The following is a 25,336-nucleotide window of genomic DNA, read 5'->3' on the forward strand; positions in this document are numbered from 1 at the left end:
CGTGGCATGAGCGGGCGGGAAAGCGTGACACGTGACGTCACAGACTGTTTGCAGCTGGCCTGTACTTTATGGTAATCAGGGCTCAAATGACTTCGGGCGATTTATCCTTTGAGTTGCAAGACAAGTTGACCGTATATGTCTCGTCTTGTTGTTAATAAATCCTCGCCCTCCATATTGCAAATGAGTTCATCTAGCCTGCAATTAATAGGCGCTATTTTTTGGGCTTTTTTTAAAGGCCTGCGCGTTTGTGGGCAGGGATGAAAGACGAGCTCCCCTAAAAACGCCTGCGTGGGAGGTTAGCGCCTTCCCCTGTCGCGCGTGTCTCACGCCCTCGCTCCCTTCACGCTTGCTACTCTTGCCTGAAAAAGACGGAAAACGCGAAAAAATAACGCCTGTTTCCAGGCTCAGTTCATCCGATTCGGATGCCCATTGGCATGAATATAGCGAGCTTAAGCAAAAACGGCGGCGACGGCTACGAAAACGTCACTTAAAAAGTGAATTCGCGCTACTTCAAACTTCATCCCGCTTATTCCAAACTCGTTCAATTCGTCAAATTAATGTTGGCAAATTTTTCTGGAGTTGAATTCTAAAAGACTGTATCAAAGTTCAGGAAAAGAAAAAGAAAGTCGTTGCCTTGTGTTCACGTCCTCAACAAAACGTGAAATTAGGTACTTTCACGATGTAGTCGTGCAGCGACGGCAAAGAAATTGTACAAAAAAAGAGTGATGAACGAGCAAAGTTGTTGTTTTGACAATCTAAACCGATTGCTTTTTTTGACTTTCTCGTTGCCGTCGCCGTCCTCGTTGCTTAAGCTACCTACTGAGTAAGCAGCTTATGAGGTCACTGCACCATTGCAATTTTCTCCTCGTGTCCAATCCCTCGCAGGGTAATCTTTGATGAGAATATGAGTAGAGTGAGAGGATTTGGGATTTGACCGAGAGAGAGACAACCTCGTCCCCAATGCTTTTCCCTTAAAAAATGGAAAGCACTGGGGACGAGGTTACGAGAGAGGCAATTCGTCAGTATTTCATACTAAACCATTCCTGATTCCATTCCTGATTAAACACTAATCAGTGGATTTGTTCACAAAACTGGACGCTTAAGGTCTTATGGTGACCTAAGATGGGCTACTCAGGCTTCTTGTTTGGGCGGAACTGACTTAAGTACAGCCGGTGTTAGTACTCTCATATCATCCACTCAACAATCGTGGCTGTTCTCCTTGTTGTTTTAGCGTAATAGTCTAAACTCTGAGACTGATCATCGGTCATGTTAATTAGTCAGCGTTCATAGTTCTGAATAGACTGCAAAACAGTCGGTTTTTTCTCAAAGTCGGTTTAATGTAGCTTGAGAGTCTCACGCGCGAAGCGCGCGAGCCTCACACGTCCGTAGCGCTGTTTTGCATCTTTTACAGTCTGAGGTCTGAAATAATGAGGTATGAACTGTATATTGGAACTGCGGTATGAAGAACTAAATGTAAAGAACTGATAATCGCAGTTATGCACTTATGCAGCTGCGGAAAGAAAGCCTAAAAAAATACAGACTCGCGTTCTGGATTCGAATTCTGACCTCGGTGATACCACTGCCGCACTCTAACCAATTGTGCTAGTAAGCTGACCAAAAGAGGGTCATTTCCCTCTCACGAACTAACTAAGGCCACGTATATACGGAGAAACTCAGGAATAGACTGCAAAGCAATCTGATTTTCAAGGTGTTTCCGAAATTCTCGCCTTGACCTAGACTTGTCCACAAGTCGAGCCCAAAATTTTTCTCGAGAGCAAAGCGCGAGCTAGAAATTTTTTATGTTTTCGGTGGCAAAGTGAGCGAGACCGGAACCGGAAACGAGAAGCGTAGGACTTTGAGAAAGTCTAGTCTTGATCAAGTTGACGCGGCTGTGCATGGGCGAGCGACAAACTGTTGAAAAATGAAGAAAAGTTGGTCCGGCTATAGGACGGATAACCCTACCATCGAAAACAGGTGACCCGACTAGGCGGGTGACGTTGTAGCCTTATATATCTAGCAGATTTTTTTTGAAAACGAACCTAAGGAAATTTGCAGCCATTTGAGTGAAAAAAGGCCAAAAGGCAGGTTCCTTGTGCCCGATAGGCACTTAAAAGAAAGAACGAAGGAGAAGAAAGAAGCAATGGTTGCAAACTTCAGTTTTTATAATGGCTATTTTGGAGATAATTTTTGGCCGAAAAAATACTGTTTGACGGAAGACGTCCATTTGGCGGTAACCTTTCCAAAAATCGAGCGAGATATGTAAACGGTTCGCCAAGTTTGTGGAGGTTGGCTTGCCCAGGGCTCGGGAAGGCGAGTGACCCTTCCTCCTGGGGCAAGTTTTGTCTACATAAACGGGACACTAGAACTAACAAATGTTTGTTTTGGATTTGCCCTTCACTGCCAGCTCATTTGAAACCGTACAGCATAGATAACAGAGTTACAGTCAGGTTATTTTTAAAACATTTATAGGAACCATAGTGAAAGCGTATTAAAGAACCCTGTCACTAAGACTGCATGCTTTTAAGATTTAATCACAAAACCTCTGACGCATTAGGCTGGTAGAGTGATTTTACTCGACCGGTGAAACAGAGAATAACAACTAGTGCAAAATATGCACCTACAAGTAATTCTACACCCTTTTTCACAGGTTAAGAAAAATCTCTCTAACACCTCTAATAATTGACTGCCCAGAAGCTATGACTTACCTAATAATGCCTTGAAACGAAATGAATGTAGCCAACCGCACAACATGAAAAGGGAAAAACAGTATTAAACATTATACAACCTAGGGGCACTAGGAAACATAGGCACGTTAAACGTGCATGAGCTATTTTGAATGCTTCAGTGTAACTTTAATGCTTCGGTGTAACCTTACCAAGAGTGATGAATCTACCTCTTTCATCCTAAATGTAGACAGGAACACCCAACGACAATTTTCGGAAAATATCAGTTCGGAAGACGATTTGACGTCTAGTAAGAATTTTCGGAATATTTGTTGTAAAATTTCTTGCTTGCCTGCTTCTCCTAGGATTTTCGAGCATCTAAAAAATGGTATAATTGCCCATTTTTAACGGATTTTTACCCTTAAAAGGTCACCTAGAATTTTCGGGAGCCTTTTTTCTAGCTGAAATTTTCAAAAAGGTAAGTTTTGGTCCCTATAATTTTCGGAGCACTAGACTTTCAGCTAGGAAATCCGAACAGATGAAAAATTTTCAGGGGATAAAAATATGCCTATAACTACCGTTTAAATACTAAAATACGTTTAACAATGCTATGTTTAAGTGGTTTTGAACTACATTCTCGTTGGGTGCCCCTGTGTAGATTGGGTTTTCATGCGAAATTGCGTATTGCGGTACATAAATGAAAACGCGAAACGCTCAGCTGAGTCGATCCTCAAGCTATATATTCACTTTCCTCTGTCTTTCCCTGTTACATCATGCAAGTTAAACAAATCGTTAAAGTGAAATAAATTTCTACTCACCAAACGTTGATTAGAAGGAAAACTCTAAGGTTAAAATGTGACTCATCGAATACTGAATAGTTACGAAATACCAGGATGTTTATCATTGTGGTAGATGGTTGTATCATCATAATTCACGAGGTTTTCACGTGCGATTCTACTCAGTGAAACAATCTTTAACTCCGACAACTTATTTCTTCATGTTTTAAAAGCTATTGCTTCTCAAAAGACAAGAGCCTTTTTTAAGGCATTGGTTACAAAACGAAACAGGTCTTCATACGTCCAAGTTACTATTTATTATTATGAAAAGCCAATCTGCATGAGATGTACAGTCACACAGCTGGCACGTGAAAGTGTTGGACTTTGCCCCCTTTCGTCGTTCGTACGTGAGGGAATTCGAGTTATCATTCAGTAAACTAGTAAACAGATTTATAAAAATAACTCACGCACACAGTTTGCACGTGAAGATGTTGGCCTTTGGCCCTTTTACAATTCGTACGTAAAAAAAAGGCAAATTATTTACTACAAAATTTTCTCAAACGATTTTAAGAAATCACCTCGGCTTCATTATAACATCTGCAATTAAATTATGTTTCATGCAACGTCAAGGTTGATAACCTAACATTTATTAACTTCCAAGAAAATTATCAAACTGCTGAAATATATTTCTACTTATATCATGTTGCTCCACTCAATATAACAGTATCTAATTATTGTGTCAACTAGCTTCTTTCAATTTTATTCCCTAACGCTACTGTTTCTACTGAAGTTACGCATCTTTACTAAATAGAACGAAAAAGGTCGGTTGAACTTTGTAAGCGAGAGAATAATATTTTTAAAGCTTGTTTACAGGATTAACAATACTCGATACAGCTTTCAAAAAAATAAGCTGCCTTTTAAACTTCTAAATCCACATTTTATAGGGCGCATACTTTCGAATTAAAGTCTATATCTAAATATCAATTATTACTTCATTGGAAGAGATTTGAAAATATATGATCTTTTATACTCTACCCAGTTGTAGCAGGTGAAACAGAACTCATACTGACGTGCGTTGTACCGATAGCCGAATTAGGTCAGAAATGCCTCGAGGCAGCATCCACACTTAAATATGAACCCTTAAACAGCTGCATCACTTTTCACAGCGTTTGAATCATGAATATATTTTATGTAATGCTTCCAAACACCTGTACCCGTAATAAAAGACGAAAAAATTGTGAAGGATCAAGATGGCGGTCTCAAAGTGCCCTTGTTCGACCTTTACCAATGCCATGTTTACATAGATGCCAAGATCTCATTGGTTCCTAAGCATCAACTCATAGTACCTTCAACCTTATTGGCTCTTGCAACAAACATCCCAACATACAAAGATACAAAGCCACAAAGATACATACGCTCACACCACTGACATATGAGCTATTTTTTCAAAATAGCTCAAATAATTGATGTGGGAACATATTTGCCGTCAGATGACTGAACTAGTAGGAAACACATTGCGGATATAAAATTTGCGGGTTTAAGATAGGAACACTTTTGAATTGATTTTATAACACTTTTTTCCTACTTCCAAAAAAGTCAGTTTTCACAACATTTATGTCTTGCAGGGCTAAACAGGAAAACATTTGTATATACATATAATTTTGAGGCGAGAGATGTAAGTAGTTTTTAACAAAGTAATTTTTTAAAACAGTCTTATCTTGAAGCATTAGAAGTAAGGTTAGGTACATGGCACAGTAGAGACGGAAAAAGAAAGCATACAAAAACAGGTAAATTGAATTCAGATAAGTCGTACCGGAGGCAGAGTAAGCCATATTACCATAAGTCGATCGTTTATCCAACGAAACCAACTCGGACGTAACCACAGCAAAATCAAAGTTGGTCCCATAATGACAATTGTACCCATGAAGGATGTAAAAGAAAGCACAGCAACAAATAATGCTCCCTTAAAAAACCGTCGATTTAAATTTGTAAACATGCCTATCATCGTGGTCGGACCAAGCAGGTTTGTTATAGATTTAATCGGTTTCCTATAGTAACGCGTCACTTTGATTCTCATGGGGTCCTAAGTCAACAAAAATAACAATGGTTTATTTGCATTACCATTTTCATAGATGGTGTTGCATACGAAGGAAAAAAATAAATAAATTGATAAATAAATTAAAAAGAACGGTAACCCCTCCCTCTTACAAAAAGATAGTTGGGTAGATTTAAGTAGGGTAGGATTAGAAGTGCTATGTTGGGCAAGATCGGCGAAGAAGGTATACAGGCCAGATTTCGTGTTCGACCTGTATTTATTGCAAACAACTACAAAAGCAAGCTATCATCCGGGAACCTCCGAATACATAACGAAAATACATGGGCTGTAACGCAACGGTAACGTGACATCCCCCCCTCTTCGAAAATAAAATAAAATGACATACGAGTAAAAATATCGTCTCTGAGATGTACAGCCAATAAACAGGCCATTGTTGAAGAAATGAAAACGGAAAAAAATGAAACATTTACAAAAGAAAAAAACAAATGTGAACAATGTACAATGTTCCTAGGTACGGGTACTGTTCTTGCGAGGTAACAGTTAATTAAGTTTTCTAGTAAAGGCAGGAGCTCCTGGTAAAGGCTATAGTCCTCAAACTTCTTTGGCATTCTGATCAGCCTTCCTGGTCTGTAGGAACTTGGCGAAGGGTTTTCAACAACTTGACCATAGATCCAAGGAGTTCCCCGCTGAGGTGGACGAGGTTTTGCGTAAACATGGGAATCAAGTGGCAGTGGCAGGAGAGAGGGTCTTGCGTGCTTGTCGTACTGAGCTTTAGAGGCTTCCTTGCGGCGAGTGATCTCGGAGCAAACTGTCCAAGGATCTGGAGGCTCCGGTTTGAGTAGCTCGGCGGAGAGAGGGAGAGTAGATAGGGTACGTCTGCCCATTAACCTTTGAGCTGGGGAGAAGGAGTGCCCAAGAGGTGGCGTATTCCTTATGTTGAGCACTGTCACGTGGATGTCGTGGGACTTCTTAAGGGTAGACTTGGCATTTTTGACACCTGCTTCGGCTTTTACCGTTGCTGTGAGACCAGTAGGGCGATGAAGTGACGTGTTCAAAACCATACGTTTTAGCAAATGTTTAATACTCATTCAAGACAAACTGGGGACCACTGTCCGTGAGACAGGGCAGCGGTATGCCATAGCGGGCGAAATGGGCTTTGGTAAGATCTGTGATGGTGGAGGACTGATTGTTTGTTAGCCGGTCTAATTTGTAGAAATCACTATAACGGTCTACCGTGATTAAGTACTGCTTAAGATCCAGTTCGAAGATATCCTGTGAAACAAACTGCCAAAGCTGCGTCGGGGTGGGGTGCGAGAGCATGGGCTCCAATGCAGTTTGCACTCCGTATTGGGCACAGGTAGGGCATGCCTGACAAACTACCTCTATGTCTTGCTTGGCCAAAAAACTGCGTCTGTTGCGCAACGGAGGCAGTATTCGGCTCCTCTATATGACTGGTAGATTTTGCTCAGCATTCTGGGCCTTAAACAGGTAGGAACGATAGCCCGGCTAGACTTGAGAAGAAGACCATCTGCTAGGCTAAGGTCATCATCAAAAGTGCTTAAATGCTAGAAGATCCGGGGGTATTTGCTGTCAAGTTGGTGGCCAAATGTGGAGGGTGTACTGTTTCAGCTGTTCAAGTCTTGGCAGTAGACGGTGGCTCTGCTTAGCTGTTTACGAGTGGAATCTGTAAGGGTTGGTGAGCGAGGGTCCAGGTGAGCAAGATGCAGAAGGAAGACTTGGAAGGTGTCGGGTACGGAAGGAGCAGCTGCTCTGTCCTGGCATGGGGCCCTAGAAAGTGTATCCGCTAAGTGTAATGAAGAACCTTTTCTGTACACAACAGTGAACTGTAACGCTGTAGGAAAAGCATCATTTTCTGCAGGCGTTTTGGTGTCGAAGGAAAATCCTTCTGGAAGATTTATTGAAGAGACTGATGGTCAGTGTGTACAGTAATTTTGGATTTTCGTAGCAGCCATTTGTCAAATTCGTTGAAGGCTTCAACGATGGCCAGACACTCTTTTTCTATCTGTGCGTAACGCTGTTACGTTGGGGTAGGGGACAGATTGTAATGAAGAGTTGTGAAAGGTACCATCACTGTGCTACTTACTTGGCTGTAAGAATGCTGCCCTTTAACCATAGTCCCAAGCGTCCACTTGGAGGACTACCGGGCTGTTTATGTCATAGTATGCCAGCCACGGCGCATCTGTGACTAGAGCTTTAGCTTCATCAAAAGCACATTGGTGATTAACTGACCATAAGAATGACGTGTCCTCTCCTATGAGGTCGCGCAGAAGTTGTGTGATGCTACATAGTTGAGGACAGAACTTGCTGAAGTAGTTGACGGCACCCAGGAATCTGCGGAGGGCCTGTTTATCAGTTGGAGTGGGCATGGTGACCAAAGCCTGAACGGTCGCCTGTAGTGATAACATGGCCCATGAAGGTCGCTCCGTGGTCAGGTAACCTCATTTTGTTGACATTTAGCTTTACATGATGCTGGTCAAATTTCTCGAGCACAGCAATGAGCTTGCGGTCGTGGTCGATCCTGGCCTCTGTGTCCGAGGCACCACAGCCTGGGATTAAGATGTCCTCGGCGATACTGATGACCTGCAGATCTTCCAGGACCATGTGAATTCTGCGCTGCCATTCCTCAGAAGCTGAGGATATGCCAAATGGTCGTTAGTCCACCTGTAGCGACCACACGGCGTGAACATGGTGGTCATTAGGGATGATTTCACTGTTAGAGGGGTGTTCTGGAAAGCTTCTTTGACAACTATCACTGTCATGTTATTCATCCCATGTAGGTTGTGGATATTCTCTTCCAAAGTCGGTATGATGCACTTCGGACGACGAATGGCCTTGTTGAGGGTCTGGGAAGGTCTAGGCAGCGCCTTGTTTCCCATGGTTTTGTGGGAGCTGGCTTACTTTCTCTTACAACCATGTTAGATATATATCTAGTCGGTTGGTTCAGATTCTCTCATCAGCTGGCCGGTGGCTTCATAGGTATCCACTGCCACTTTGGTTGAATCCAGTTTTGAGACGTTTGACTTCAGGTCAAAGTCAACAGTGGGTCAAGGAACCCAAGTCTCTGAAAGATGAAGTGGCAGTTCTCTGAAATAAACTTGAGAGTTAAAGTTCCAAGCTCAGGCCAAATCCGATCTGAAGTATTTGGAGGGGCTGGGGGTGGGCCAGCAGCCGAATCTTGATTAAGGCTAGACATTGGGGACGGTTGAGTGGTGCTTGTGGAGCATTTTCTTATAAAATCACAGTTAGCACGCCTAGTGTTTTGCTGGCTTTTATACCGAGTAAGGCTGGCTGTTCAGCGTTGATGATGTGGAAGGTGAGATCACACGTGGATCTACCTTAGCTAGCTGTAAGGGTGACATGGCCGATAGGCTTAGTTGGTGGACTGGCATAGGGCAGTATTACAGTCTTCGATGGAGAAATCTTGGCGCAAGGTATGTTGGTGAGGTGGTTGGACGGCAAGGTATTGCAGGAAGCTGCCGAATCTATCTGGAAAGGAATCTGCTTACTGATGGGGGAGTCTAGAATCCTTAAATCAAGCATGACGAAATGGCCTTTGTCCGCGATAGGTGTGGGTGAAGCGAGGGTGGCGTAGTTGCCGTGCTAAGAAGATCACGAGGTTGTTTTTCTGAGAGGGTAAAGCAGTTCCAATACTGAATGCCTTCCTGCTGGGTCCCGGTGGAGTTGGGTTTTGGGGGGTGGTACTGGAGGGTCGCTGGGCTCTGAAGGCCTGCTGACAAACGTATGTGAAATGGCTGGTTTTGTGGCAGTAGCTGCAGATTTTTCGGGACGCTGGGCACAAGTCACGAGAGTGTTGTTGCTTGCTATCCCCAAAAAAACAGGATCTGTTTTCAGGTCTTTCAGGGGGTTTTGGGAGGCCTTTGTTGGCGAGCGCAGATGCAGTATAATGGAACTGTTCTTCAATTGCAGAGGTTGCCAAAATCTTGTTTGTTTGTTGAGCCGTTTCAAATGATAGGGTTTGACTGACCACGAAAGCCAAGGTGAAAGGCGGGTCATCAGGCTTCCGCTGGCCATCTCTATAGAAAATATGTTCCCGAAAACGCGTGAAGAATTCGTTAAGACCGAAAAGAAATTTGTCTCTCATGAATTCTTCCTCATTTGTACCAAATAAACAGCGTCCCGCAGCGGTACGTACGGTTGTTTCCCATGCAGTAATGGAATTTTGGTCAGCCTGTGACATTTTAACCCAGAAGTTACATCGATCCTGCATTAATGTACTTGCGCGAACGTAAAGTTCTTTGATTTTTTGAAGCCATATCCAGGGTTTTTGGAGAGGGATGGGCTCCGCCAGCCTTTATTTGCCCATGGTACGCAATGAAATCGTTCAAGGAGAAAAAATCTTCAGGGATAGACAATATCCCGGGGGAGCTGGTTCAGGCAGAAGGAGACGCCGTGATAAGTGCCTTGCATAAAATATGCAATAAGATATGGCAGACAGGAGAGTGGCCCATACCATAGAAAGGTTTACAATTCAAATACTGTAGATTTAAGGACCAAACTCAAGAGGTTCTTAATATTTCTTGTAGTCAACAACTATATCTCCTTCATAGATATTAAATACCTAATTAAGAACTTGCCTAACCTGAATTGCCGATAACTACCCCAAAATAGAAGAACCTTTTCTTGCCAGACTTCAAAAAATGTCGGTTCTTATACGCGGGTGTTTACTGATTTGTAGTCCTTGGATCTGGATGGATTTAGTGGGGTTGCTTCCTTTTATTAGGCTGTTGGCTGTCTGTTCTGGTAAACACGGGCTCTTTTTATACAATACAGTATATTTTGTCTAGTCTAGGTGTTATGGCAGCCCAGGGAACGCCTTTCGGCGTCTAGCTGTAGCTTAGTTTAAACACCCCAACATGGTCGTGATGACGTCGTGTGCCCGGTTAAAATATCTCTATCCCCAGTATTGGTTTATGTGATTTGCCAAAATAAAGTTTCAGCTAGCGACCTTATTGGCGACCCTCTCGATAAAAAGACTTCTTTAAAGAGGCGTCCTGTTCCCCATTTGGCCGAATTGTTAAGGCGCTTATTCGAGAGTCACAAAAATTGTAAACGCCAAGAAAAACCTCCTGAAATTGAGTTTAAGAAATCTTAGCCCTCCCCCCAACTTTACTGACCCTCCGGCCCTCCAATGATTAATGACCAATCCTTAAAGCAAACCCTAAATAACGTGATGTGAGAATGTCAAATCTGATAGACGAAGCCTTATCCAATGGTTTTCATTCAATCAAATGGGCACAAAAATAGGCATTTTACGTACTTAGATCGATAGCCTAAGTAGTGATAAATATCTGCCACTTTTTGTACGAACAAAGGGTTTTTGCATTTATCGCTAGTCTATTCATGCATTTAGCGTGATTTTCCTTGATTTCGGGAAGGCCTTCGACACTGTGCCTCACGAAAGGCTCCCCCTTACGGCCAAATTTTATGGCATTTCTGGGAAACTGAATAACTGGCTTCGGGTTTTTCTCACTGGTAGAAGGAAACGCGTAGTGGTGAATAGTTCATCACCTAGTTGGTCACCTGTTCTATCTAGTGTACCCCAGGGCACAGTTCTAGGGTCAATTTTGTTTCTTCTATTTATCAACGATCTACCCTTATCGAATGTGGATGACAGTGTGCTTTACCGCCATATTGTGTGTTCGGCTGACCATGGTACGCTTCAGCAGGACCTGTTGCGGCTTGAGAAATGGGCGGCTATGTGGCAAATGAACTTTGCCCCTAGCAAATGCTACACCCTGTCAATCACCCTCAAGCACCAGCCATCATCAATCTTGTAAACTCTGTGCAACATTCCAGATTCCAGATTCCAGTCACTTTCCAGAAATATCTAGGGGTTTACATTACCAGCTCCCATACGGCTGGTCTAAACAGACTGTGGAAGTGAAAAAGAAAGCAAACAAGATGTTAGGTGTACTGCAGAGGAACCTAGCGTGAGTAGCGTCCTATAGCCGCACTGTTAAAGAACGATCCTACTTAAGCTTAGTCCGCGCAATTTTTTGAATACGGCGCCGTTGCCTGGTCTCCATATACACAGAAGGACATCACCTGCGTAGGATCCGTTCAGCGTCGCGCAGCGGGTATCCAGTCACCTCGCCAACAACGAAATCCAACCTCGTCCTCAGAGCGCTTTTCCTTTTTGGGGACGAGGTTACAACGAGATCGCCACCAAGAAATGTCTATCTTAATACTTAACGAAAAGACTAGTCTCTGAAAAGAATTCTTTCACTTTAAATTTGCAATGAAATTTAAGGAGGTAAGGTTCAAGTGACAATATTAACCAACTTTCATAAGAAAGGCTGTTGGATTTGAAACAAATCGCACTACTCGAGCGATGCAAATAAGCCGTATGAAGGTATTAAAAAGTCGCTCACAAAAAATAAATTTAAGATGAGAAGTTCCACGCAAGGTGTCAGTTTAAACTGATAAACATATTTTTAGCTTTGAGAAAGAAGTAACAATCCCAGGTAAGTAAACAGGGTCAATTATTGCAGAGTTATTATGCGGTGGCGAGATGACCGTAAACTGCGCAGTGCGCTTTGTTTTTAACGACTATCACCCAACCAGATATCAAAGTTATGGTGGCAAGATCTTGAAACACGTGGAAGGATTTCTGACTTGATCATAGATTTTAAGATCCAAACAGGCAACGTCAAAATACCTTTTCCTAATGATCTACTCGAGACAGCCTCCCCGTACGTCACGCGAGCCAGCACGCAACATCCATCTCAGTATCAACACTTTTTGTCTAACATTAACTCGCACAAGTTCTCTTTTTTTGTTAGAACTGTCCTAGTTTGGAATGCCTTACCCCCGGCTTCTGTATACGCGGACAATGTTAATGCCTTTCACTCAAGTATTTGTGGTAAAACTACCTTTTTAATTCCCGCTATTTTTGTAATGTCGTGTCGTGCAATTTTGGTCTGAAATCATACTTGTGATTTCAAATCGAACTCGCGCTGCGCGCTCGTTCGATTTTGAAATCACTCGTATGATTTCAGACCAAATTGCACTCCACTCAGTTCAATTACCATTATTAATATAAAGCTCATCCATAGTTTATTGTAGCGTGGGTATTCCCCGCGTTTTTACGCATCAATTTTTCAAAAAACTTTTTACAGTAAATGATCGATTTCTCGCGCGCTGATTGGTCAAGAGTTAGAAATGACGTCAAAATGTTTGACTTACGTTTTGAGCATTATGTCATTTCTATGGTCGATAAGAGTACAGAATTGTTGTCGATCTGTTATATGGAACGGCATTAAACACATTAACAATCAGTTCAGCTGAAGAACAAGAATGCCATGATCATTTTCAGCACCCAAAAAGAAACGAAAAAAAGAAAAGAAAAGAATGAACCAAGAAAGATGCTGGACGGGACAGGCAACAATGGCTAGGGCACCTGACCTTCACAAGTGAAGGCGTGGTTACCCAGCCTATTTCTTCATCCTTTCTTTCCATCATGGCGACCGAAAATCGAAGTGAATCGACAGCGTGCTCACAGCAAACCAACAGCCAGGTTCAGAATGGAACAGCGGGGAATAACGAGCAACAAAATGGCCAGCCTCAACAGCAACAACAGCAAGGGTCAATTTGGAAAGGTCTTCTCTTTCGGATGTTCATTTTTTGGATGATTTCGAATCTGTTTCGTGGCCGGCAGCAGAGTAGCAACACGAACACTGTGGCATCCACGAACATGTTCAAAACGGATCAGAAAATAGTAAGCTTAAGTTATATGTTTCTTCAGCGTTGCTTACTTGGTTTTGTTTTTGAAAAGATCTGTTGATTTGTTTGATCCGTTGTGTTTATTGGCGAGTTTCTGTGTACTTCCTATTAAAGATCGACCGGCATTTTCATCCCAAGACTTACAACTTACAGATCAAAAGAAAATACCACTTTCCTATTTGTTTAAAAGAGTTAACGTAGTTCATAACAGATTTGTAATCAAGAACTGGGCAGAAACACTATATTTAAGAATGTTTTCCCGCAATTATACTTTGTTCGTTATATAGGGGTTCGTTACATAAACTTGGACAGGTGTTAATTTATTCTTTTTGTGCGTGTGGTTTTTTTCTTACTTTTACTAAAAAATATATTTAGTGGTACTGTAGCTTTAACCTTTTCAAACGATAAAAATATCTTAATTGTCAATGGTAAGAAATAGTCATTGTTCCTGGAATCAACACAATCCTTTTTTTTGAGTCAGTTAAACCTTTCACTGCCGGAGTGGATGATGGAGTTTGTGAGGTGGTTCTAACTTTTGAGTCTGTGGACGAAATCCTGTGGTGCAACCATTCAAATGAATTCTCTTTGGAAGTACTTACATGTGGTGTTATTTGTTTTTAAAAAAATTTACAAAATGAAATTTGGGATTTTTGTCGAATTTGCCTTTGGTCATATTTGGCAGTGAAAGGGTTAAGGTGGACAAGGCAGCACACCAATAATCATACCATGGCATTTCATCCTTGACCTGGTACAGATCCTGTATTTGTTTGAACCTCCAGTTTACCTGGGGTAACAATAACCATAAAAGAACATGTATCAGGTCATGATGCCATGAATAAATGCCTGGCATTTCTTCAAGATCCAGTATTGAATTGAGAAAATACCATATAACTGATTACCTTCTACACAAACCACCCGGGTGGAAATCTTGCGCATAAACATAAAACTATAAGATTTGACGTGGTGGGAGAACAACCCACCAAAGAGTAGAAAAATTGCACTCCCTAAAATCACAGCCCATGTTTTCTCATGCTTCCCAAACAGAGTGGCATGTACCATTTGAATTTTCCAACTGCAATTTCCGTTTTTTCCTTGTAAATGGCCAGCATGCACCCTTGGTTGTAGATAAAAAAAATTTCTTTTCATGAAATCTTGTTCTCAAATCCAGAGATTTTTCAAAATCATTGTTAAAAAAGTTATTTTGATAAGGCTACAAAATAATTAAAAATTTCTGCTCACATATTCAACAAATGCACGTAATTATAACAATAATTATTGTTTCATACATTTGTAGGAACTTTGGGTATATTTGGCAGAGGAGAAGCACTTCACAGATTTCAACAATACTGGAAAACTTATCTGGCATGAAAAGGAATTGAAATATGGCAACTGGACGGATGGCCCTCTAATGGATGGGACTCGGTTATTCAGCACAACAATCCAGGCATCTGAGGTGAAAGATATTTCTTTGTAAAGTCAGTCTTAAATCCAGTTCAGATTTTGAACTATTCATGGGCTTATTTCTATTCAGGTGGACTCAGATGTCAAACTTTCTCAGCCAATATCAGTGCAATTTGGAGAAAGGCTTTGTAATAAAATTTTAAGCGTAAGATTCAGCACATGAAGTTATTGCTTATCATCTGAAAAAAATCCATTCCAAAGTCAAAATTTCTGGCTGAGCCAGGCAGGATAATGACAGGCCCAATCGAAAATATTAAAATAGCCATGTGTGATTGTTTCAGATGCCAAATGTTTCTGCTAGTTAACTTAATTTAAAAATGTTAGGCTTAATGGCTCATGAAAAAGTTTGATACCTGAATTTGGTTTAAGAAAGACACAATTCAAACTTGATTAATGCAACTGAAACAAATTTTAGTATTTCAACATGGGATGGATGCAAAACTGAACCATCTGCTCAGAAAAACAGTTCATAAAATCCTAAATGTTAGGGCTTCATGATGGAATCTGGTTATTTCTAGTGTTTTTTAAACAGTCCATGATACCGACCAATCTTCAACACCATAAAACAATACCCTTTCCTTTCTCTGTTTAGGGTTCCAAGATTGGCGTTAAAACAATGGAAATTAATGCTGCACATAATAAATGTCAGGGAAATTGACATTTAACAAAATTAATCTGACTTACATTAAAGCAAATTTTACTAATTTGTGTTAATGTCCTTTTAATAATATGGTAATAATTTCATTGTATAAAAATAGATGTTCTCTCTTGTTTTTACTTTTCTTTTGTCTTGGGTGACTTGTTAGATGGTGAGAGTACATGTCAGTGGGATATATCTGCATCTTAAAAAGGATAATTTTTCCTTTTCCTTGACTTTGTTTATTCCAGTTGATAATACTTTTCAATTTGACAGTCTGTGTGCCTTGCCACTCGAGGGCAGATGTAGGGAGTGAGGGGGGGGAGGGGGGGGTGGAGGTCCTTGAATATCTGTGTATCCACTTCTTACCACGGACACAGTTCCTCCTTTCGTCACTCATACACTGCACCCTATAGTCACGTCAGGCTTTATCTGAGGTGAACTCTACCCCATCCTCCCGGTCTAACACTTTCCACTGTATATAGCAATATTATCTCTGGAATAAACCTTAGTCCTGAGATGCTGACACTGTATGCTGTACTTCGCATGAACCTAATCAAATTCAATGAATTACGTTCATGTTTGTACGGTACCTGAATCATTTTAAAACAGCAAATGGAATTTGGATCGACTCAGCTGTTTTTCATGCCTGGCTCAGTTGGGAATAACAGCATTGATTCAGATGCTGAACTTCACCGGTGCACCAGTGAACCGCGATATTTTTTGTCATGATACAAATATTGATGTTTAAACAACATATGGCGATATTATGATATTATGATTCTTCATCAACATTCAGAAATTACTGTCTTTAATGACTCCTTATACAAATTCAAGCTTTTTTTATAGCTATTTATTAAACAACGGGACAAGAAAGTTCCATCCTTGCTTTGTATAGCTTTGCATGCTTCTGATCCGACACTTATTTTTCATGATGGTAGCACAAACATATGTGTACATTGCATAGTTCCAATTAGTTGTCAGCTGACAGTCTTGCATGCTGATGGGTAAAACACACTGTTTGAGAACAAGTTAGTTCTCAGTTCAAGTCTTCAAGTCGTTCAAAAACAGGTCAAACACACATTTCTTATTTTCTAATTTTATTTTAATTTCAATCATTTTAATGATTCTATTGACAGCTGTTAAAACAATCAGTGCTACAAATAGATAGCTTCTTACTATGAATTCATTCTTGAGTTTATCACACTATTATTGTGCTCTGTTAATGACAGTTTTATTTATTACCATGCTTTGTTATGAATGGAAATAAATGATTTCAGAGCAGTTTAGTAAGATTACGCCACTTGTCAGTTGTATGTAGTGAACTATTGTATCGTGTATTGTATCGTTTCACCTGTATCCAGACATGTATTGTATCATGAGAAAATGTATCGTTGCAACCCTACACTTGAGCCAAACCAAATGCATAAATTTTAAAAATGTAGTTTACCGAAATGCTAATATTTTCCCTTTTGAATTTAGTTCAGCTGTAATAAAGTTTGGTGATGGAATCAGTTCAGCTGAGTCGGCCTAAATCGGAATTTGATTCGGCTCATGTGAAGTACGGCATCTAAATTGGACCTTTTTGTCATGGTTTAACATGTTTGTAACAATGATTCTTTTGACTTAACAGAAAGTTCAGAACAATGGAACACTTTATATTCATGTTTACATAACCAAACGTGGAAGATTTCCAGATCCCTTGCATTCCAAGTTCAACAGGCTGGCTGTTGTAAATAGATCTATGTGTAAGTACTGGCCTCAGTGTCTTTATGGAGAGCAAACTTAATCAATGTTAGCTATTATATATCCCATTAATCGATGGTTCTGTGTTTATAGAGTTAAAATTCATGTGGCTTACTTTAAGTCACTAGTGTAGAATTTTTTATAAAAGAAGCTCTTATTTCTTATGCAGTGATTTTTTTCCTTAACAAAACTAAGCCATTAGCAGAGCGGTTAGATCTCCTGTTCTGATGTCTCTGTGCTTTTGGAAAGTAAGGCCTGTCATGTTATTCCCTTAACAATCTCTAATGGACACATGTTCTATTTTTTCTTTAGTGTTGACAGTGTTCAGGAAGAAACGAGTTCATAAAACAGTGAATTTGTTGACTGGCAAGGCTGATGCCAATCCAGATATTGTAGATGTGGTTAGTTTGGATGTAAAATAACAGTTGTTTACTTACCTGGTATTAACTTTTAAATGGTAACCAGTACTCTAGATCCCTCTAGTTATATCCTTTCGAGTGTAACTAATAATGTGGGCCTCGGAGCCTGAGCCATTTTTTTCAAGCCTTGGGCCTCTGTTTGTGAGCTGCTGTTTTTTTGCAAAATCTTTCTATTTTATATTATTTTCACTTTTGTAACCCTTGGTCACCTTTCTTCCTCAGAGATTTTTAACAGGGTAGACTTCTATCTACATGTATAGTAAGAAAATTTAGACCTTTTGTCCAGTGGGTGTTGATTTGATAGTATTGAAGTTGAGGGGAGGCATAAAATACAATCCTAGGTTACTCCAAAACTAATATTAAATTCTCTCTTGGATTTAAAAGCATAGAGAAGGGGAAATTAGAAGATGCATCTGGTAGTTGATGTGAATTCATTTTAATATAGAGGGGCTTCTTTCTGGTAACCCACCCTTCCCATTGTTAATTTTCATTTTGGTTCTTTCCCTCTACAGCAATCGCCAGAAAGTAAAAAACCTGCTGAAATTATTTCATACTGGCACCCAAACCTCACAATTAACCTAATGGACGATCAAACACCATGGGTCCAGGGCTCCGTTCCACAACCGATGGATGAGTGTATGTCATGAACTTTCCCTTCTGTTTTGTTTTTTTATTTTTCTTCGATTTGGTGATGAAGAAGGATGGTAAAAGCTTTGAGTGGAATCATTTAATTGTCTGATTTGTCTGACAATATATTTTGGTTTGTTTCAGTTCTTATTTTTGAAAACATAACTGGCAAATACTACCCTCTTTTGTACCTTAACAAGTATTGGAATCTAGCAAGTGATTACATGCCCATCAATGAGACAACAAAGTAAGTTAAAATAAATCATTTTTCTTTGATGAATTTTGAAAAAGGGAGGGCTTGTCTTTAGTATATAAACATGCTAATGCCACTGCACCTCTGTGCATTCATATTCGTGGAGTTAGTCCTGTGAAGCAGAGCCTAAAAACTCCTAAATGTAAATGTCTTCACATCAATTGCAATCACACAGGGACACCATGTGCATGTTCACAGGATGCCCATGTGCATATGAAATACACTGAAGCTTAGTATGCTCATCTTAACAAGTTGAAGCCTCAAAGCTTGTGTGGCAGGTATAAAGTGGTGGATGGGAGGAGAGGGATAGGGAGAAGGGATTTAGATCCATGCTTTTGGACCTGTGTCACAGGTTACACCCTTTCTTCACTCTTGAAACCATGTGAAGCTTGTAATGTTGTATTCTATTTTTCTTGCAGGACCCTTGAGTTGCATCTAACATACAGCCCCATATCACTGTTCAAATGGCAAATGTATGAATCTCAGAGAATGAGACAGAAATGGTTTTCATTGTTAGGCGATGAACCAGAGCAGACCGAAGAGGAACAGGATTCTATTAAGGTAAATTTCCACAAATATGGGGAGAGAATATCAAACAACGACACTGCTACCTGATCACGTCCTTGTTAAAAGTACCTTTTAAATAAATTGTGGACATCTTTTGGGGAATGTTACTACCTATAGCATTGATTGTTATACCATAGTTTGTCTAACAGAAAATCAAAACAAATAAGGTAGGAAAAATGCTTTTAACTTCAGCAGGGTCAGCTTTGTCTGTAGAGCTTTCTTCTGCAGAGTGGGTTGTTGTGGGTTCAATTCCTGTGATTGGACCATTAAAGGGTCTTAAAATCACTGAGTAAGAAGTTGCTGCCTTTGCCTTGCAAATGCCTACACCTGTGCATGGTTCAGCTTGGAACTTTTGTGCTAGAAACATTTACACTTACATGATGTTGTTTTTGTTTTTTTTTTTTTTTGCATTAGCAACTCCTTTCTATTTGGATATAAAATACTTCGCTGATATGTTTCTTTTATTAAAAAAATTCAAAAAATATTGAAAAAACAATGACATTTTAATGTTGAACTAACATCATATTTATCTAGTCAAAAAATAAGAGTTGAAAAATGTAAATACTAAATAAACAGTGCTACACATGATATTGGAGCAGTATTTTATATCCAAATGTTTATTGAAATCGCTTGAACTCCTTTCTTAATCGGACTTTGCTCAGTAACCTGCATTGTAGAACCTGACTGGTGCCCTGGCTGCGGGCAACAAGAGGAGCCCGCAATCCTAATCTCCAGGTTGTCATTATGCATGCATCGCATCTTTGTAGCCAGTATTCGTTTGGACTTCCACTAAGAATGAATGGAATGAACAAAATGCAATTTGATCATGCGCGTTTCGACTTTCTACCCTTGTAATCTGATCACCTGTGTTTTGATTATCTGTCACATGAAACTTATGCAAAGCACAGTGTTGGAGCAAAAGTGTTTTGACCTTTGATCGTTGTCCCCTGCACTCCCTGACCTTTGGTTATTACTAGTAACAATCTTTTTTACTCATCTAGAGAACCTTGGTGGAGACAAATCCTTATCTATTGGGCATTACCATGATCGTCACATTAGTGCACACTGTCTTTGAATTTCTGGCTTTTAAAAACGGTAAGTTAATTTTCTTGCTCACATGTCAAATATCTTCAAATGCATGCAAACCCTGCCATAAGCCTTTAGTGTGGCCAGCTCAACACAGTGAATGTCTGGGTCTTTGCAACTGTGAACTTAACTTTCAAGTAATGACGTGGACATTTATGTGAGCAAAGCAAATATATATTGCAGTATGGCAATATTTGGTATTTGAATCACGGTTGGTAAGCCTACTATAGACCCTGGTGGGGGGAGGGGGTGGGGTGGGTAGTTCCTAGTAATAGTAATAACGGGGATGTGCCGCTTGATGGGGTCACACATTTTTAAGATTTGAGGGGGTGAGAAAATTTTGGTAACTAGGAATTTGAAAAAAATGTGTCAATTCATCTTAGGATTACCTATTTAAAAGGCTTTTAAAGGTAGATGCATAAATAGAAAGTGACCAGGTTGGGATTGCAAAAATTACAGTGGCCCAAAAGTGAGCAAGATGGGGTTTATATTTGGGCACAGAAATGACTATAATGGGGTAGGAGTTCTGACAAGCTAGTGGTACATACACAGCAAAAATTTACCCAAGGTTTTTCTGTTCCCTAGGTTATAGACAACCATGCTTCTTTTAAAGGAGCTGATATTGTACGGTCTTTATGCCTTGGGAATTGTGTTAAACTCCACTTGCACACTTTAACCTTTCTGAGAAGAAAGGCAGTTCACCTACCCTTGATGTCAGAGGTCTTTTTGCTCACCAGTTTTGAGAGTCAGGGACTTTTTTTCTCACCACTTTGCTACGACTCACTTTTGCTGATTCATCACTTAGTTCTGTCGCCCCCAAACCCCTGGCACCCAGAGTATAGTTCACCTTATGATGATCAAAACCCAACATCACAGTGTGCCTAATTCTCCTTACCTTGTTTAACTTGTCTCCAGTTAGTAGGCTCCTTCTAGAGTTAGCCAGCTAATAGTTCTAACACAGTGATGAAATTGGGTGATGATCATGATGATTGAGTTATATAACTTTCAGATATCCAGTTCTGGCGAAGTCGTAAGACTCTGGAAGGCCTGTCTGTTCGTTCTGTATTCTTCAATGTGTTCCAGTCAGTCATTGTTCTCTTGTATGTGATGGACAATGAAACTAACACTGTCATCATTATAAGCTGTTTTGTTGGACTCTTGATTGAAATTTGGAAGATAAACAAAGCTGTCAACATTAAGGTACGTACTTACTTTTCCATTTTTTATTCTGTATACTTCTGTGAGGGATACTATAAAAAAAATCTGAGACTGCTCCTTTCACTCTCAAAAGTGGCTAAAGTCAAAATTCAACAAACTTTTCAAATTTCAATTAGTAAAATGCTTAAAAATAAATAGCACCTCGTGAAAGTACTGGCAAAGAGGTTTCATCAGAATGGTAACACTGCAGGATTTTGTTCCCAGATTCAAAAGTTAGAATCACTGTACAAGACTCTATTGTTCACTCTGGGATTGAAAGGGTTTAGTGCTTAATGTCTTTTGATAGTTTTTAAACCCTTTTAGCCCCAAGATCAACATACAAATTCTCCACGCTGGCCTCCATACATTTCTTGAAAAATTGGTGGAGAGAATTTGTTAAAAGATCAACGCATATTTCCTCAAGTGATCATTTATTAATTCTCATAACCTTTCTACTTGATTATATACTGATATTGTGAGCAGAAAATTGATGTTGGTCACTCTTGGCACTTAGGGGTTAATACATCTGAAAGTTGCAAGAAATGCTGACGTACATAAGGAGAAATGGATTTTTATCGATACTTTTGTTGTTTTCTGAATGACACTACGCTCTCTTTTCTTCCACAGGTGGATAAGGAAAACCTTTGGTTTGGTATTATACCAAGAATCTCTTTTGCTGATAAACAAACTTATGTAGAATCTGAAACAAAGCAGTATGATATGGTAAGCTAAAAAATGCTTCCTTTATTTTCTCTCTTTCTGGAATTTTTAAGTTTCACTTTGACCTTCAACACCTTACAGAAAGTGGAATAAAGTTGCTTAGAAATTTAACGAAAACGTGGAATAATATTATTTAACCCTCATCAGTGGTATTTTTCACTCGCAAATGTACGTCCTTGGACTGTGCCACCCACAAAATCTGGAGAATTACACTAAAACTATATATATTTCCCTTTTTTGCAGATGGCATTCAAGTATTTGTCGTGGTTATTGTTTCCGTTGTTACTCTGCTACGCTGTATATTCACTCTTATATGTGGAGCACAAAGGATGGTATTCTTGGGTGCTTAGCATGCTGTACGGCTTTCTGCTAACATTTGGTAAGGTGGCGGGTTGTGAATCTTTGAGACCAGAAATACCACATTAAAGTGAGATTTTTGTCTGAAATAGGCCATCATTAGTAGACTCTTTCAGCATAATTTTATAGTATTTGTGTGTACTATCAATGTATTTGTTAAGCCTCTTTCCTGACTTGGCACATTTTCATTTAATATAAGCAATAATGGTCACCCAACTAGTTTAGACTACGAGTAGTCCCCCATTTTTCCTCTGGGATTGTAAAGCGAGTGAAATGCGAGCGCGCGCCTTTTCTCGCGTGGGGTGATTTTCACGTGCGCTCTCGTTACGCTCGCTCTACTATCCCTGAGGAAAAATGGGGGACTACTCGTAGTCTACAACTAGTTTAGCTTGATAGTTATTTTGGGTGCCCAACTACTGTATGTTTTGTTATTAATAATTACATTTCTTGTAAATACTTTTGGTTGTCTACAGTAGAAAGCGTTGTTGCCTATGCTTAGTTGTCAGGTTTTTGTTGTTTGCAACTATAGTGAAGATAAATGAAAAGTTACAGTTTGTAAATCAATGAAAGTCATTGAACAGCCATCTTGTCGACAGTTGTTGTTTGTGGTTTACTCTTTTGGATGGCCAAAATTTGGATGACAACCTCAAGATGTAGTAAAAAAACATTCTGGTTCATGATGTTGTGTCAACAAGCTTTAAAATTTTAGCAAAATCCTTAATTTCCTTTTTTTGGCATGGGTCTTCAATGCTAAACGCTTCAGTACATGAGATAGCATATTTTTAGGAACAATGCTCTGAATTTCCCTTTTTTATATTGTAGGATTTATTATGATGACTCCACAGTTATTCATCAACTATAAAATGAAATCTGTGGCTCACCTTCCATGGCGCATGATGACGTACAAGGCACTCAACACTTTCATCGACGATCTTTTTGCTTTTGTCATCAAGATGCCGACTCTTTACAGACTTGGCTGTTTTAGAGATGGTAAGGACAATTATGTCACTAAAAACGTACAAATAATCAACTTTTTTAGGACATTTATCAAAGTGAGAAACCCAGAAGTTCTGTTTTGTAATTCAGTCAAGTCTCTGTAGACTTTGAGCAGTCTGTCTTTTTTCGTAGTCTGCCCTCGTTTTTTGCGTGCCGCTCGACGCTTGCGCATGTGTGCACACCCCTCATTACATCTGCGGCTTACAGACACTTCTTCAATACAAACACCTCTTTCTGACTCTCCCCAGTCGTCTATGATCATTCTTGCGCGGCCACGGATTGGTTAGGGAGTGGGCGGGGGGGGGGGGGTGGGAGGGGGCGAGGGGGGGAACTTGGATGACAACTTAAAGAAGGGAATGGCATCTGTCAGTCGTCTCCTCCTTTTGCCCCGTTTATATAGAGAAAATTTTCCCGGGTAAAAGGGTCACCAGCCTACCCGAACTTCCTTAAGCGAGGCAACTTTTCATACATTTACTTACAAAACTTGGCGAACCATTTACACGAGAAACAAAAAAGTTGGTTAGGCTAGAAGGTGACCCACCTAGCCGGGTCACCCTTTTTGTTGGTAGGGTCCCCCTTTACCCTCCCGGGTTAACTTTTCACCATATAAACGCTTTGGCTCGCCCAGCCGGGTCAACTCGGTCCAGGCGAGACAAAAGGGAGTTTATGCAACGACGATGACAACGGCAACGACACCGGCAAAAAAGAAACAGGTTTACTGAGATTGGAAGAAGAACAACTTTGCACATGCATCACACTTTTTTGTCCATTTCTTAGCCGTCGTTGCACAACTACAACGTGAAAGTGCCTAATTTCACGTTTTGTCGAGGACTAGCCTGTGAACAGGCCTTTGGTCGAGCGGAGAACTATCTTTTTCCCTAAACAGAGAGCCTGTTCGCAGGCTAGTCGAGGACGAGAACACGCGACCACAACTTTTTCTTTTCCTGAACTTTGATGCAGTCCTTTAGAATTCAACTCCAAAAACATTTGCCAACATTTGACGTATTAAACGAGATGGAATAAGCGCGATAAAGTTTGAGGCGTAGCGAATTCACTTTTTAATTGACGTTTTCGTAGCTGTCGCCGTCGTTGTTGCTTAAGCTCCCTAATCAGAGCATGCGCGAGTGCTATTAGCCCGAGCAAAGGAGTCAACTTGTTTTTTTCTCATATAAATGTTCGCTAATGTTGACTCCGCTTGAAGGGTGACCCTTCTACTCTGGACAGGTTTTCTCCAAATTTAAAAGGGCTCTCAAATTAACGGCTCACAAGGCTAAGCTCAGTGTTTTTATTTGTTGCAGACATTGTTTTCTTTATCGCCTTGTATCAGCGGTGGATTTACCCGATTGATCCTAAACGCGTTAATGAATTTGGTACAACGGGTGAAATGGTCGACAACACTGCTGTAACAGCAGAGCAAGAATCCAAAGAAAGTAAAGTCAACGAGAATGGCGCCGTGATAACCGAGGCCGAAGTGGTATCGGATAAAAAGAATGATTGATAAGCTCAAGATATTGAGACTGTTGGAAACATTGCTAAAATTGTATCGCTAAAGCTGTATGTAGAAGTATTATGAGTACCATAAACTGCCGCTTATAAATCCTGGGCTCCTGCATCTTGGTAAGGGGTTGAAGGAAGGTTCTTAAACAGAATAGAATAAGTGCTTCGAAACAAGCTGTAGCAGTGCCAATCAAAATACGTTTTGCATTTACTAGTGTTTTATTATGCTTCAAAACGTCATCATAAATCGAATTCATACATTTGGGGACGCTTTTACTCCCCGGGGGGGCTCATTATCAAATGAATTTTTTGTTTACAGGAGGTTGGGCTAATAACTGGGGGGCTTTTAAAAGCAGGGGGTGCTTATATCTCGGGGACTTATTATCGAATGTATCTTTTTGTTTACAGGAAGTTGGGCTAATAACTGGGGGGCTTTTAAGTGGGGGCTCTTATATCCGAGTGGTTCATTATCAAATATATATTTTGTTTCCAGGAAGATAGGCTAATAACTGGG

At 40.3% G+C, this 25,336-nt stretch overlaps 1 protein-coding gene across 2 annotated transcripts; it reads left to right on the forward strand.

The window, feature by feature from the left end:
- Positions 1–12,983: 12,983 nt before the first annotated feature.
- Positions 12,984–25,044, forward strand: LOC140944914 (putative lipid scramblase CLPTM1). Of its 2 annotated transcripts, none has more exons than XM_073394018.1 (13): positions 12,984–13,254; positions 14,554–14,712; positions 16,991–17,105; positions 17,416–17,516; positions 18,035–18,158; positions 18,294–18,396; positions 18,822–18,963; positions 19,971–20,064; positions 21,065–21,255; positions 21,880–21,975; positions 22,216–22,351; positions 23,152–23,319; positions 24,624–25,044. In XM_073394018.1, the coding sequence occupies exons 1-13, from the start codon at positions 12,997–12,999 to the stop codon at positions 24,821–24,823; spliced, it is 1,887 nt and encodes a 628-aa protein (XP_073250119.1). In that variant the 5' UTR covers positions 12,984–12,996; the 3' UTR covers positions 24,824–25,044. The 2 variants fall into 2 exon arrangements, with proteins under 2 accessions (XP_073250119.1, XP_073250120.1); XM_073394019.1 differs by having other exon boundaries at positions 17,416–17,504; positions 24,624–25,032.
- The last annotated feature ends 292 nt before the right edge of the window (positions 25,045–25,336 follow it).

This window comes from Porites lutea, chromosome 7, assembly GCF_958299795.1.
Source record: "Porites lutea chromosome 7, jaPorLute2.1, whole genome shotgun sequence".
Lineage (NCBI taxonomy): Eukaryota > Metazoa > Cnidaria > Anthozoa > Scleractinia > Poritidae > Porites > Porites lutea.